General features: G+C 37.4%; 1 protein-coding gene across 1 annotated transcript; it reads right to left on the minus strand.

Moving 5' to 3' along the window:
• Window positions 1-11,429: 11,429 nt before the first annotated feature.
• LOC126589993 (putative F-box protein At3g16210) lies at window positions 11,430-13,291 on the minus strand. Its single transcript, XM_050255491.1, has one exon. The coding sequence runs from the start codon at window positions 12,954-12,956 to the stop codon at window positions 11,685-11,687; it is 1,272 nt and encodes a 423-aa protein (XP_050111448.1). The 5' UTR covers window positions 12,957-13,291; the 3' UTR covers window positions 11,430-11,684.
• Between the last annotated feature and the right edge of the window lie 208 nt (window positions 13,292-13,499).

The following is a 13,499-nucleotide window of genomic DNA, read 5'->3' on the forward strand; positions in this document are numbered from 1 at the left end:
TTCCGAATCACATTCAAGGTAATCATATAAGCACAAGACACACATTGGATAGTAGACATGAGAAAATAAACTATCAAACCAAACAATGTGGTCAAGAGTATTAGATTAGAGAAAGACCGTATTGCATTTGTAATCTCAAACTGAATAGGTTCTCTAACCTCTTCTGATTAGCTTGGATAACCATGATATGCTGCTAGGTGTCACTCATGGTTTGTGGAAGCCCTAAACGTGTGTAATCACTAAAGGGAGAATTGAAAATAGTTTCAATTCACAATCGATGTAAAATGGTTTTAATCGCCCACTACCTCGCTAAAAGGAACCTAATGGATCGCACACCATAAAAGGTAGAGATTGGAGATTAAACGGAAATGAGTAAGAATGATTAAATGGTTTAATCATTTATTTATGGCAAGGATTAATTAATATGTTAATTAATCAAACGAATAAGTTCGTTAAATGACTTCGGGATAGTTTTGGACCTTAAGGCCCAATGGGCTTCGAACGTCAAGCCCATTAACTTAAGTTGTATGACAATTTAATGAATAAAGATTCATTAAAGCCCAAAAGCCCAAAAATCCCTAAATGGCCAGCCATATGGAATGAATTAGGGTTTTGGTTATTTAGGTCACTTAAAGAAGTGACTATATAAATGACTTTATAGCCAAATATTCATTAAGGATTAAAAGGGTTAATTTTGGGGGAAAATTGGTGAGAATTGTCTCTCCATTTTCTCTCTAAAGAGGCCAACACCTTGGAGGGTACATCTAGCAATCCTACTACTCCAAGGTCACTCATTTCTTCTACAATCTAACCTTGGTGAAGAGACTTAGAGGTTCTCAATTTTGGGAACTTGGAGAACCTATTCTTCCATCCAAATCCATGGATCTAAGAAGCAAGGAATGAAGGCCCTATCTCTTTGGGTGATTAGCCTTTGCTTATGCAAAGAGGAATCTACAAAGGTATTAATTTCAACTCACTTTGTTTTGAGTTGATTATTGGTTCACCAATCTACTAGGCTTTGAATTTCATGGTAATGTTTTGTTTTTGAGTGCATACAAGCATGATTCCGCCTTTAATTGTTAATTGCATGCTATATGATGTTGCTCAAATGAACATGTTTTCCCAAAAGATTTCCTTCAAGTGGTATCAGAGCCTAGGTCTAGTAGTTGGTGAATCCTTTTGTGTTTTGTAGTTCATAGTATGTGATCTAAAAGTTGTAATTGTTACAAGCTTTATTCTTGCTTCTTTGAAAGTAAATTTTGTTGGAAAATTTGCTATCTCAAATGTTGTAGATGTTGTTCATATGAGCATGAATATTGGAGCTAAAATTTGGTGCCATGCTTTTGGGAAAATTCGGCCAAAACCAAAGGGTGGATTTTTGGGTTCTTGTTTGACTTGTTAAAAGTGTTTTAATGTGTTCTTTGGAACCCCTAAGTACCCTAGTTTGGTTAGATGTTATTTCCCTTAAGTAAGAATGGTTTTGGAATGTTTTTGGGTGAAAAAAGTTCATGAAAAAATTTGGGTTTTTCATGGATGTTCTTCATTGTTCTTGATGTTCTTGCCAAGAACAAAAAGGTTTGGTGTTTTGATTCAAAGTTTTGATTTATTTCATAAAGTTTATGTGATTTGTTTTTAAATGATTTATCATGTATTTAAAGTGTTAAATATTTGTATAAATGATGATTGAAATAATTGTGATTGAATTATTTCAAAACTTATCTTACATACACTTGCATGCTTTTGACAAAACTCACAAATCAACACACACACCAACCTTATCCCTCCCCAAAACCAGCCACTCCCTCAAAGGGAGTACTTTTGGGGCTTTTATGCAATTACATAAAGTTTTGATACTTTTGTGTATTTGCACTTTGGCCCAAAAGTTTACGTTTTTATGTTTAGGTCCAAAAACGCTAAAGGACAAATTGTTTTGTTCCTTTAATGAAGTTTTTGCATTATTAAAAGTTTGGGTTCTAGTTGTATTTACATGAAGTTGTGACTTTTGTGTATTGTACAAAGTGACCCCAAAAGTTTTTGTTATTGCAATATGGCCCAAAAGTTGAGGTTAATTGCATGATGGCCCAAATAGGATGAGAACAAAATTGTTTTGTCTCTTTAAATGAGAATTGGATTTTCATTTTGTTTAGCTCCATTTAAATCAATTTTATGGATACAAAAACCAAATGAAAATGTTGCATTCAATTTAATTAGTTAAAGTGTTAATTAATTAAAGGGTGATTATGAACCTAAGCCTAATATAATTGAGCTATGTGAAAGGCGTTTCAAATTTGTTTGAACCATGGGAATGTGTAGATTAGATTTTGGTTGTAATTTGATTTGATCAAATGTTGTAAAAGGGCTTAAGCTCTTCTTTACTTTAAAGTAATTTGTTATATGCAAATGTTGTAATGAGCATAAGCCCACCTTTACTTTGAAGTACTTCTTTCTTGCTTTATATGATATGCATGAAAATGAAGTAGTTGGGTCCAACGCCCCTAAGACAACACGCCTTAATGTGATTAAACGCGTAACTAAAATCAATCACCATCCCTAGACCGAGATTCAACACAAGGCTCGTGTTGAATCTAAACAAAGGTTCATAATCATCCTAAGGCCCTAAGGCAACTATATAGTCCATCAAATGAATGCAAAGTTTATGTTAGTAGTATCATATACTCTTGCTTTAAAAATCGTTTTATAAGCATAGTGGGAGTATTATATACAACTAAAACAATCAAATGGACCAATAGTTGTAAGAGGACCAAAATTGTTTTAATAGAGATTAAAATGAATATTTATATGTGATGAGACCTAAAACCCTCAACCAAATCAATATTAAGTTGATAAGCGAGAGATGTTTAGAATATCTCTTCGTGGCCTTCCACCGTGGTGGGATCCAATCGTTTATGACTTGTACACCGGCTTCACCCTATCATGGGGGAGTACAAAGTGCATGCTTATACTCAGGAGGAATCCATATACATATGATGAGGTTGGTGTAGGCAACGAGGATGGCCGACATCGTATCATCGTGAGGCTATTCTTGAACCCCTTCACGAACTAAGCATGGTGGGAATGACTTAACTAAGTGAAATGGAGCCAACATCATATCATTGTGAGGTGACATTCTCTAGAGGCCAAATAAGATGGGTACTTGCATTAGTTGCAAATGAGTAAGCGTACTCTCTCATTATTATTGTTGCTAGCCATACATCGTATCATCGTGAGGTGGGCTTGGTAATATTGAGCCTCCCATAACCTACTAGGAGTTTCATCCAAAACTCTCGAATTCCAATGAGGGATATGGAATTTGCCAAAAATAGTGGGTGGTGCTATTTTGATTTAAAGACCCGAATCAAATGGCTTAAAATCAATCAATTTATATTCGTTATGTATTTGATTACCAATATATTTGCAAACGCTATCCAACACTTGATAAAAGCCGAACGTTTAGTTTACGGACTTGGTACTACAAAACCATAGATTGTCTTTAATGGCTTGTAAAAGTACCAAAGTAGTCTCATCCTCACAATCTTCCTATTGATAATGTATCATTAGAAGAATATGTTAGAAAAGGTCTATCATAAAGAGGACAACACTTTTAATGTCATAATTCTTCAATTACAAATTGTTGTATGAAGAAATAGGAGTTGCTTTGAACAACCCTTAGTCAATGCAAACACTTAGTGCTTGTTTCTTTGTTACATGAACAAGGAACTTGAGAAGAAAGCACAAGGGCATGGACACTTTATGTGCCATGATTCTTCACTTACAATTTGTTGTGTGAAGAAATAAGAGTTGCCTTGTACAACTCTTTAAAGTTTGTAATTATGTTTAGAACATAATGGTTGGTTGACAAAAATAGTCCATTAACATGGATTTATAATGATTTTGAATCATTAAGTGTTGAAGTGATAAAACCACTTAATGAGACGGAAACTAGGCAAGGACTTCACCTTTGTTTCCCTATCCTAATCGTTCACTAAGTTTATTGTAAACTATGTAGTGAAAAATAACCACATGCTCTCCAAAATGTTTGATGTGTATAACACAATTGAAAAAGGTTTCAAGAGAGATAGTGGGAGTTTAGGGACCATGACTATTGTAGTCAAAAGGAGAAGTCAGATAAAGAAGATAAATAACTCCAAGGGAACAAACTTTCTTTATGAAAGGATGGATATTGGAAGGGGTATTTGCAAGAAATGTCTTGCAAGTGTCAAGAACACACCTTTCGAAGGTGTTGTAAATTGTTCTTGAATAGTTCAAAACAGTTGGTTCTTCTACTTGAATGCTTGATTCCGTATTAGTAACTATGTTTTACAAATCGTTGTAAAAGTGTGACTAATAAGAAGTAGAAGATATATGAGTGAAGAAAAGGTGTTTCACATTCGGAAACGTGAATCAACTATAGATCTCTGCGAAAGCAGATGGTACTTACTTCCTCATATGAACTACCAAAGAAATTGGAAAAACATAGATTGTCTTTATATTCCAATTTTAAGGAACTAAATTCCGTCACTATGTGAAATGGATAAATGTTTTGTTTGACAAAACAATGTTCTTTATTAATCAATGATTGGATTATGGTAATCTAATTAATTATCTCTATAGTAGAGATAATATGGTAGTGTTAACTGTTTAGAAAATAATGATGCTTAAAACCCAAAAGGTTGCAAGGTAGTGACTAATCCCAACTAAGTTGTGATTCCTCTAAAAACATAAGTTATGAGTTGGTGAAGATGGATGCTTTGGATCGTTAGATCCGGATCCAATACCTTCTTGTTAAAATTGTATAGAGGCGAAATGTTCGAATCTTTATTCTTTTGGAAAGAAGAAAGAATCACAAAGTTGTTGAGGTTAATTCACTTAGATGTTAGTGGCATTTGTCCACAAACATAAATACTACTCATGTTGATTAACATTCACCGAAGATCACTCTCGGTTGGACTATAGTTTATTTTGAATAAACACAAGTCCGAATACTTTGTAAAATGTTTCAAAGAATTCAAGTAATGTAAGTTGATGAGTAAGACATCTAAAGTATTTACCTCCTTAGATTTGATCCAAGGAAAGGTAACATTTTAGATGAGTTTCCTTGAAAGATATCAAGGAAATAAGCATCATAAGATAATGTATTTCTCCATTAGGAGAAGAACGAACTCGAATAAGATTTAGTTCGTTAGATGTTATCTATTACCCATATATAGGATATATACTTCTAAAACAATATGATTGTCAATGAGAAGATCTTCCAATATTTTCATAACTCCATAAGATGTAGTTGGAAAGAAAGACAAATCTTAAGCATGTTAAAGATTTGGGGTTGTGTGCTAATAAGCAATATTTGTTTGATAACAATCTTGTAGGATATCCTTAAAATAACTTTTGGATATCGCTTCTATAAACCAACTAACAAAGGTTGTTTTGTTGGGTAGTTCATTGTAATTCTACAATGTGATTTGCCTAAAAGCAAATGAACGAGAGATAGAACTCGAAGAATGGGTTCTTTGAGAGACAAGATAGTAATCAACAAATATAACAACCTAGTTCCTATACCTCAAGCTCCAAGGTAGTCGATAAGGATTTATAAACCGTCTCAGTTGAATGGTTTTGAACTTTATGACTACATTGAGTGCATATACGATATACACTCAAGAAAATGGTAAAGTACCATTTGACTCGAAATAATGAAACCTTCATAGCTAATTGGTAGCTTAAGGTGACTACAATCAAAGAGAATGGTTGACTTTAAAGGAACCATTTTTGACGTAGTCTTAGTTTTAATTAATTCGAAGATTGCTAGCTACAACTAAATGGTGATTCAATGTTTGGACATAATATGGGTTTCCGAAACCATTATTAAGATAGTCTTGATAATATATGTCTAAAACTATAAATCACAAGACATTTAAGTTGTAGAGATCCATCCATCATGGATCTTAGCAAGTTAGTGGGAGCTATTTGCATTTTATGAGGAAAAAGGATCAAATCGTTTGATTTCTCATAAAGATGTAAATGAATCTTTTGTTTACTAGTTTTACAAAAGATTAGTGGGAGTTAATCATGTTTCTAAAAATTTAAATATATATGATATATTAATTTTGGAAATGAAAAGAATACTTCTTCGTTAAAGTTATGACTTTAATACATTATATGAAGATATAATGTATATGGGAGATATAGTCTATATACATGGGATGGAAATCTATAATGATATATTTCATGATATAATTGGATTATATCAATCCCTAATAATAGACAATGGATGCTAGGAAGTTTCTCATATGATGATAAACTTCAATAAGAAGGACGATTCTAGTGAGACTAGCAAGTTGCCCTTCTCAAAGGGAACGTACCCTTTGACTCCCAAAGAAATAATGCGTAAATTGAATCCTTTATGCATACGCAGAAAGGTTATTTATGTATTTCATATTGTATGAAAAACATTGATATGAGTTGTACCTAGAACGGTACAAGACGATATCAGTGCAAGCCCAGGATCAGAACCATGGCAACTGTCAAGTGAGTCCTTAAGTATTTAAGAAATACTAAAGGATAGATTCCTCAAAGAATGAGGAAGAATTAGAGTAACGTAATGGAAGCGTAAATGTATTAGATTATGAATCTAATCCATCATTGGATGTTTCTCCATTATGAATGAAGAGATAAACAGATATCTCTTTATTATGACTAAAGAGATATTTGGATGGAAACATTAAAGTAATGACTTTAGTGTGTTCCATTATGAATGCAATATATATTGCCATATAGAAGTTTACAACAATGTTGTTTGGATGGGAAAGTTCATTTATGAACTCTCTATTCGGTTCCAACCAGAAAGTGTATGACACTAATGGGGCGATAGCTCAAGCCTGGGAATCAAGGTCTCATCAAGATCCGAACACAAATGAGAGACTGAACCACATGATTGAGAATCATGTATAATGGTGACGTCGTTATTCTCAAGGTTGCTTCTATAGATAACACATATAGATATCCACTGTCTAGGCCTACTATTCAGCCATTTATGAAATGACTACAGAAGAGGTATCATCAAGATGACCAAGCTGATTGGCTCTAGTGCAAGTGGGAGATTGTTGGAAATGTGCCCTAAAGCCAATCATGTGATGATACTTTACGAACATTTCACATGTTAAACTAATCTAGTTTTACATATAAAGGGCAAAGATTATTGTTTGAGCCGTCTCATATAAATGTTATATGCTTAAACGATAAAGTCCAAGGAATATGTGATTGGGAGAATGTAATCTAATGAAGTTAGATTCATGAGACCATTCTTTCGTAGACACATCCTAAATGTTCCTGATCATAGGATTGCCAATTGGGCGTTGACAGTCCGTTAAGATTAGTACGTACTATGTCTTCTCTCAGGGAGAGTGATTAGTCTCGAGTCATTGGTGTGTGTGACATCAAGACAAGTACGGTAGGTGCTCAATAGAGAATGAGTTCACTGAACGCGATCAACGAAGGGTTCTCATATTCCATGTCACATGAGAACTCATGGTTGGGATAATGCAAATTAGTCCTTTGACCTGAGGCATCATAGTTGTCTTGTGGTTAAGTCCTTGATCTTTGATTATGTCAAAGTCACTCCATCAGGAGGGTGTCCACGGCATCGTTGGGGTCAAGCCACTTAGCTATGGAGACAAGTGAATGCGCAACAAGGGATCTCTAACCTTCAAACCGTTTGAGGGAGAATACTCTATGATATGATTTGAATCTCTGGCCAGAGTATGAATGAGATTAGGGAATGCGTTCCGAATCACATTCAAGGTAATCATATAAGCACAAGACACACATTGGATAGTAGACATGAGAAAATAAACTATCAAACCAAACAATGTGGTCAAGAGTATTAGATTAGAGAAAGACCGTATTGCATTTGTAATCTCAAACTGAATAGGTTCTCTAACCTCTTCTGATTAGCTTGGATAACCATGATATGCTGCTAGGTGTCACTCATGGTTTGTGGAAGCCCTAAACGTGTGTAATCACTAAAGGGAGAATTGAAAATAGTTTCAATTCACAATCGATGTAAAATGGTTTTAATCGCCCACTACCTCGCTAAAAGGAACCTAATGGATCGCACACCATAAAAGGTAGAGATTGGAGATTAAACGGAAATGAGTAAGAATGATTAAATGGTTTAATCATTTATTTATGGCAAGGATTAATTAATATGTTAATTAATCAAACGAATAAGTTCGTTAAATGACTTCGGGATAGTTTTGGACCTTAAGGCCCAATGGGCTTCGAACGTCAAGCCCATTAACTTAAGTTGTATGACAATTTAATGAATAAAGATTCATTAAAGCCCAAAAGCCCAAAAATCCCTAAATGGCCAGCCATATGGAATGAATTAGGGTTTTGGTTATTTAGGTCACTTAAAGAAGTGACTATATAAATGACTTTATAGCCAAATATTCATTAAGGATTAAAAGGGTTAATTTTGGGGGAAAATTGGTGAGAATTGTCTCTCCATTTTCTCTCTAAAGAGGCCAACACCTTGGAGGGTACATCTAGCAATCCTACTACTCCAAGGTCACTCATTTCTTCTACAATCTAACCTTGGTGAAGAGACTTAGAGGTTCTCAATTTTGGGAACTTGGAGAACCTATTCTTCCATCCAAATCCATGGATCTAAGAAGCAAGGAATGAAGGCCCTATCTCTTTGGGTGATTAGCCTTTGCTTATGCAAAGAGGAATCTACAAAGGTATTAATTTCAACTCACTTTGTTTTGAGTTGATTATTGGTTCACCAATCTACTAGGCTTTGAATTTCATGGTAATGTTTTGTTTTTGAGTGCATACAAGCATGATTCCGCCTTTAATTGTTAATTGCATGCTATATGATGTTGCTCAAATGAACATGTTTTCCCAAAAGATTTCCTTCAATAACTTGGATAACCCGACGGGAATGTGAGGTTCTGGCCATTCTTGCTTTGTCATCTCTCCTTCTACGTTCCTCATCATCTTCCATCTCATTTTGGGCCACTTGGAGATTGAACATTCATTATGATTGGTTAAACAATTCTTCCTCTTGCTGATCGATTTCCCACATCATCCTTGAGGAAAAAGAAGACATTGTAAGAAGGAAGCAAAAACTATGAATAATGATACAGATTTTGATTTTGGTGAAGAATGAAGCAGAAACTATGAATAATGATAAAGATATTGAGAAAATTGGTGTGAGATTTGTGAGGATGGATGGTGGATTATATGGAGGATTCAGAAAGGATTAGGTTGTAGATAATGCCAAGTGGCATGTCGTCATTCGTTAAAAATCTGACTGAAATCTATCCTCAAAGATAGTAAACGAATTGTGACACGTGGCACCACGTGATTGGTTAAAAATCTTATCGGAAATCCATCATCAATAATTGTATTTTCGAATAATGACACATGGGGCAACAAGAACAATTAAAAATCTTATCGGAAATCCATCACCAATAATTGTCTTTTCGGATAATGACACGTGGCGTAACGAGAACGATTAAAAATCTTATCCGAAATTACAAATAAAATTATTTTGTATTATTTTATAAATAAATAAAAAGTAATATTTTATTGCCAATTGCTAAGGCTATTCAATGTAGGGGTGGAGATGCAAAATGATGTTACTGTTCATTAAGGGCAGTTACTGTTCACTTGGTGGATTGAATAGTGAATAGCATGGGGGAAGGGCTCCCACGCTGGAGTTGCTCTTAGAGCATCTCCACCTGTTGATGGAGGGTAAGGGCAATAAAATTGCTTTCACTATTTACTCTAAACAGTAATTATCTTTGTGTAAGTTCACTCGTTTGGAAGGAACAAAGCAACGACAATTACTATTCAAATATATTTTTTATTTTTTAATCTTTGCTTCGTCTTATCCTCACATATTTTTATTGCTGTAGATTTTTGGATAATGTTAAATGTTTAATTTGCAAGTGTGTTGAACTTTGTAAGATTTTTAAAATGCGAACTTTGTAAGTTTTTTGAATTTTTTGAAATTTTTTTGGGTAATTTTATGATTTTTTTAGAGTTAGATTAATCATAACTATTGGATTGGGCAATTTTTCGAAATCAAAGATCACAAAGAACCATGTAGCGAGCTGAAGCATAAAAAAGTCAGCTGGGCTCAGCTGGGCTCCCCCTCGCCCGGGTTGGGGGTTTGTCTGCTTGGCTTTTACTCGGGCGCAAGCGCTTGCAATTGTTGAAGGGGCCTTTTTATCTAATTGCCTCCCACAATTTCCACCGGTTGACCACATTTGTTTGTATTGCATTTGCAACAACTGATGCCAAAGCTGCTTTGCCGGGTGCCGATTATCTCTTTCATGCGGTCCCTGTGCAGGTCTTTCATTCCCATTCCTATCCTGGTATTGCATTAATAACTTAGGGTGTGTTTGAGACTGCTTCTATAGGTTAAAAGCGCTTTTCGACAACCAGAAGCTCTTCTGACTGCATTTGGCAGAGAAACCTAAACTTGATTATCGTTTGTAGAAATGCACTTCCAAGTTCCAAGTGTGCTGCTCGAAGAAAATCTCAATCTTCTCTAATATAAGCTCTTCTTACCTTCCTACAGAAGTAGTCCCAAACGGGCCCTTAGAGCTTTTCTCAATCGATATCTGAAAAGCACTTCTGCTTTATAGGTTTAGATCAAGCTCTTTCCTATCAGACACTGGAAGATTGGTGTACTGCTTAATCGACAACTTTGAAAATGCTTTAGTCCGAGGCTAGTACCTGAATCCTTGTCTGTGATATTGCAGTTTCGCTCGTCGCTTCTTGATGGAATTGCAGAACATGTACGTCCACGCTTGCCCTTCATATCAGTTACCAGGGGCCTAATTGAGGACCATGTCTCAGATCATCCCCCAAGCATTTAACAATCACTGGCCTATCAGGAATTTGGAGATGTTATGCTTACATGCTTTGTGAACCTTTCCAGAAACAGAACAGTTGGTGTTCGTCACGGATCGGGGGAGCAGCTTGACGATAACTAAGCTCCATGAATCAGGTGGGGGTGGCAGATGGTGTATCAACAGCAGGAGCTGTGATTGCACTGGCACAGAAGTTCAACGTGAAGATGCCGGTTTTGACCGCGGTTGCCCGGACTATCGACCACGAACTGACCCCGAAGAAAGCGGGTCCGGAGCTGATGAGCATCCCTCAGGCCCTCCTCTATTAGATAACAAGAAAATAAGTAAAGGTTTTTGGTTGAAGAAGTCTGAACCTGTTGACTACTTCAAGTGAGAGTTTTTGCAGAATTCAGCATACATTTATTTGCAGAGGTTTTTACATACACTGGGATTCATCCCCTCTGTGCTCATACATCCGGCCAAATTCAAACGGGACAACGATTTCTTGTTGATCTGGTCAAGTATTCTTCTTGATCTGATCGAATACTTGACGCTGACCCATTAGACAAATGCAACATAACATAGCATATTATATATAAAAGTTGACTTACACATACAACTCGTTGACTTACACATACAATTTGTTGCCTCGGTTCATTACAAAAGAAAAGAGAAGATCTTGTGGGTTATATACAACAAACTCACAACACTTAAACCAGCAAACATGCTGGAGAGGATCTTTCCTGCAGGCGGATGCGACTGCAACTGCTGCGACGGTATTCAAAACTAATCAAATTGTTTTGTGTAGTCAAGTATGAAGTCTTCTCAATCCGCACCTCTGATATTCCCGTGGCTAACGGTACAAGCCAACAAGTTATGAACTTCCCTCTTCAAACCAAGCAGCAATTGCCTGAGGCTATTACTCGCGCTTTCCCCATCTGATTGGTCCTCTTCATCCGACGCACCAACGTCCGACCCCAACCCCGCCGCTGACTCTGTCGGATTCACACCACCTCCGGGCGAAACAAGAGTCTCGCAATACACCGTCTCCTGCAACCAGTGATTCGCACCCTTGATGTCGACGTGTTCGAATGTATTGTCTTTTGTATCTAATGTCACAAACCTCTCCCCTCCAACGCTCATCAGCACAGCTCCCTTCTTGGTAAAAGACAGCGGCATGTACCGAAACGAATCGAGGAACGGGTCTTTGGTCGGAATCCTCGGAAACTTCGAAGTGGTGATGATCTTACTCCAGTTCTTGTCATCTTTTGTTCCCCAAACATGAACATCACTCAACCTCCGAGTGTGCACGACACAAAGGTGGTCTTTCAAAGATCCAATCCACGCTATACTCCGACCACTCTCATCTGGCGGTGGCGGCACCACCTTAAACTTCTCCTCGGCCAAATCGAATCGCAGGATCAGACACCTCCCCGAATCGTGGTCCTCTGCCATCCAATACAATCCGCCATTCACTTCCGTTGATTGGAAAATATGCTCAATGAAAAACGGCGGCGTATCCTCGTCTGGAATCTTCCTCCAGAAATTGGTTTTCAGTTCCAATACCTCGACCTGCGGCTTGTAACCCGTAACTTTCAGCCGGCAATAGTTCGACGGGACTCGAACAACCTTGTAATCATCGATTGACGCATCGTAACCCAAACCCAGCACCTCCCTCGTACTTCTGAAGTTCTGAGGAGAAGGGAGCTTCCGGTACTCCTGGATCGTCGGGTTGTAAATTACAGCCACACCCTCGATCCCATCATTGATAACCACACAGAGCAGCCCATCGGAGTGTCCCTTTACGTAATACGGCAAGTTCCGAACCAGAGCGAAGTCAAGCTCGACAGTCCCGACAACATTGTTGTTTTCGGACTCCATCGACAAAAGGGTGTCGCAGTAACGCGACAAAATCACGCGGGTGCTGGTTCCCAGCTCGGATTGGAACATGGCTCGGTTTTTCTTCAGAAGGGCTCGGACGAAACTCGGGCTTTTAATCAGAGAGCACCATGGTTTGCAGACGCACCTGAATCGGACGAGGGATTTGGGGGGAAGCCGTTTGAGGATGTCGACGATGAGTTCTTCCGGAAGCTCCATTGGGCTTGGGTTTAGCGGCGGCGGCTGGTGTTTGGCGGTGGTTGGGGTTGTGTGTTTTTATTCTTGGGTTAGGTGGAGTGGCGGCGAGGTGGCCGTCTTTGCATTGGCTTCCGTGACTAAATAATCTCAAAGGCTATCACGTATTCCTGGCTTGGCGGTGAGGTGTCGGTGCTGCGCCGTGGAAAGCTTTCCATGTCTCCCGAGACGATGAGCGCCCATGTGATGTGTGTAAAGCAGAGTGATGCCGCGTTTCATGCTTTCTTTGTGTTGTCTTCTGCTTCCGTCAGTTTGTCACTCTTTCTCTCTCTCTCCCCCACGCGTCTTCTTTGTCGTTGTCAGATTTGGTATTGGGAGTTAAAAGATAAGTGGACAAGCATTGTCTGCCCTCCCACTTTTTGTTATTTTGTGTGATCGTAGTTAAGTCACGTTATCATTTTATAGATATTTTTTTATAAAGATAATAAGATAAAAATGAATAATAATATAAAATGTTGATGTGATTTAACCATAATCACATAAACAGTAGGGCATAGGAGGGCACCA

This window comes from Malus sylvestris, chromosome 1 (genome assembly GCF_916048215.2).
Source record: "Malus sylvestris chromosome 1, drMalSylv7.2, whole genome shotgun sequence".
Taxonomy (NCBI): Eukaryota; Viridiplantae; Streptophyta; class Magnoliopsida; order Rosales; family Rosaceae; genus Malus; species Malus sylvestris.

What these genes read in the sequence shown, in the direction of transcription:
- LOC126589993 (XM_050255491.1), bottom strand. Translation starts at nt 12,956, where the DNA reads ATGGAGCTTCCGGAAGAACTCATCGTCGACATCCTCAAACGGCTTCCC.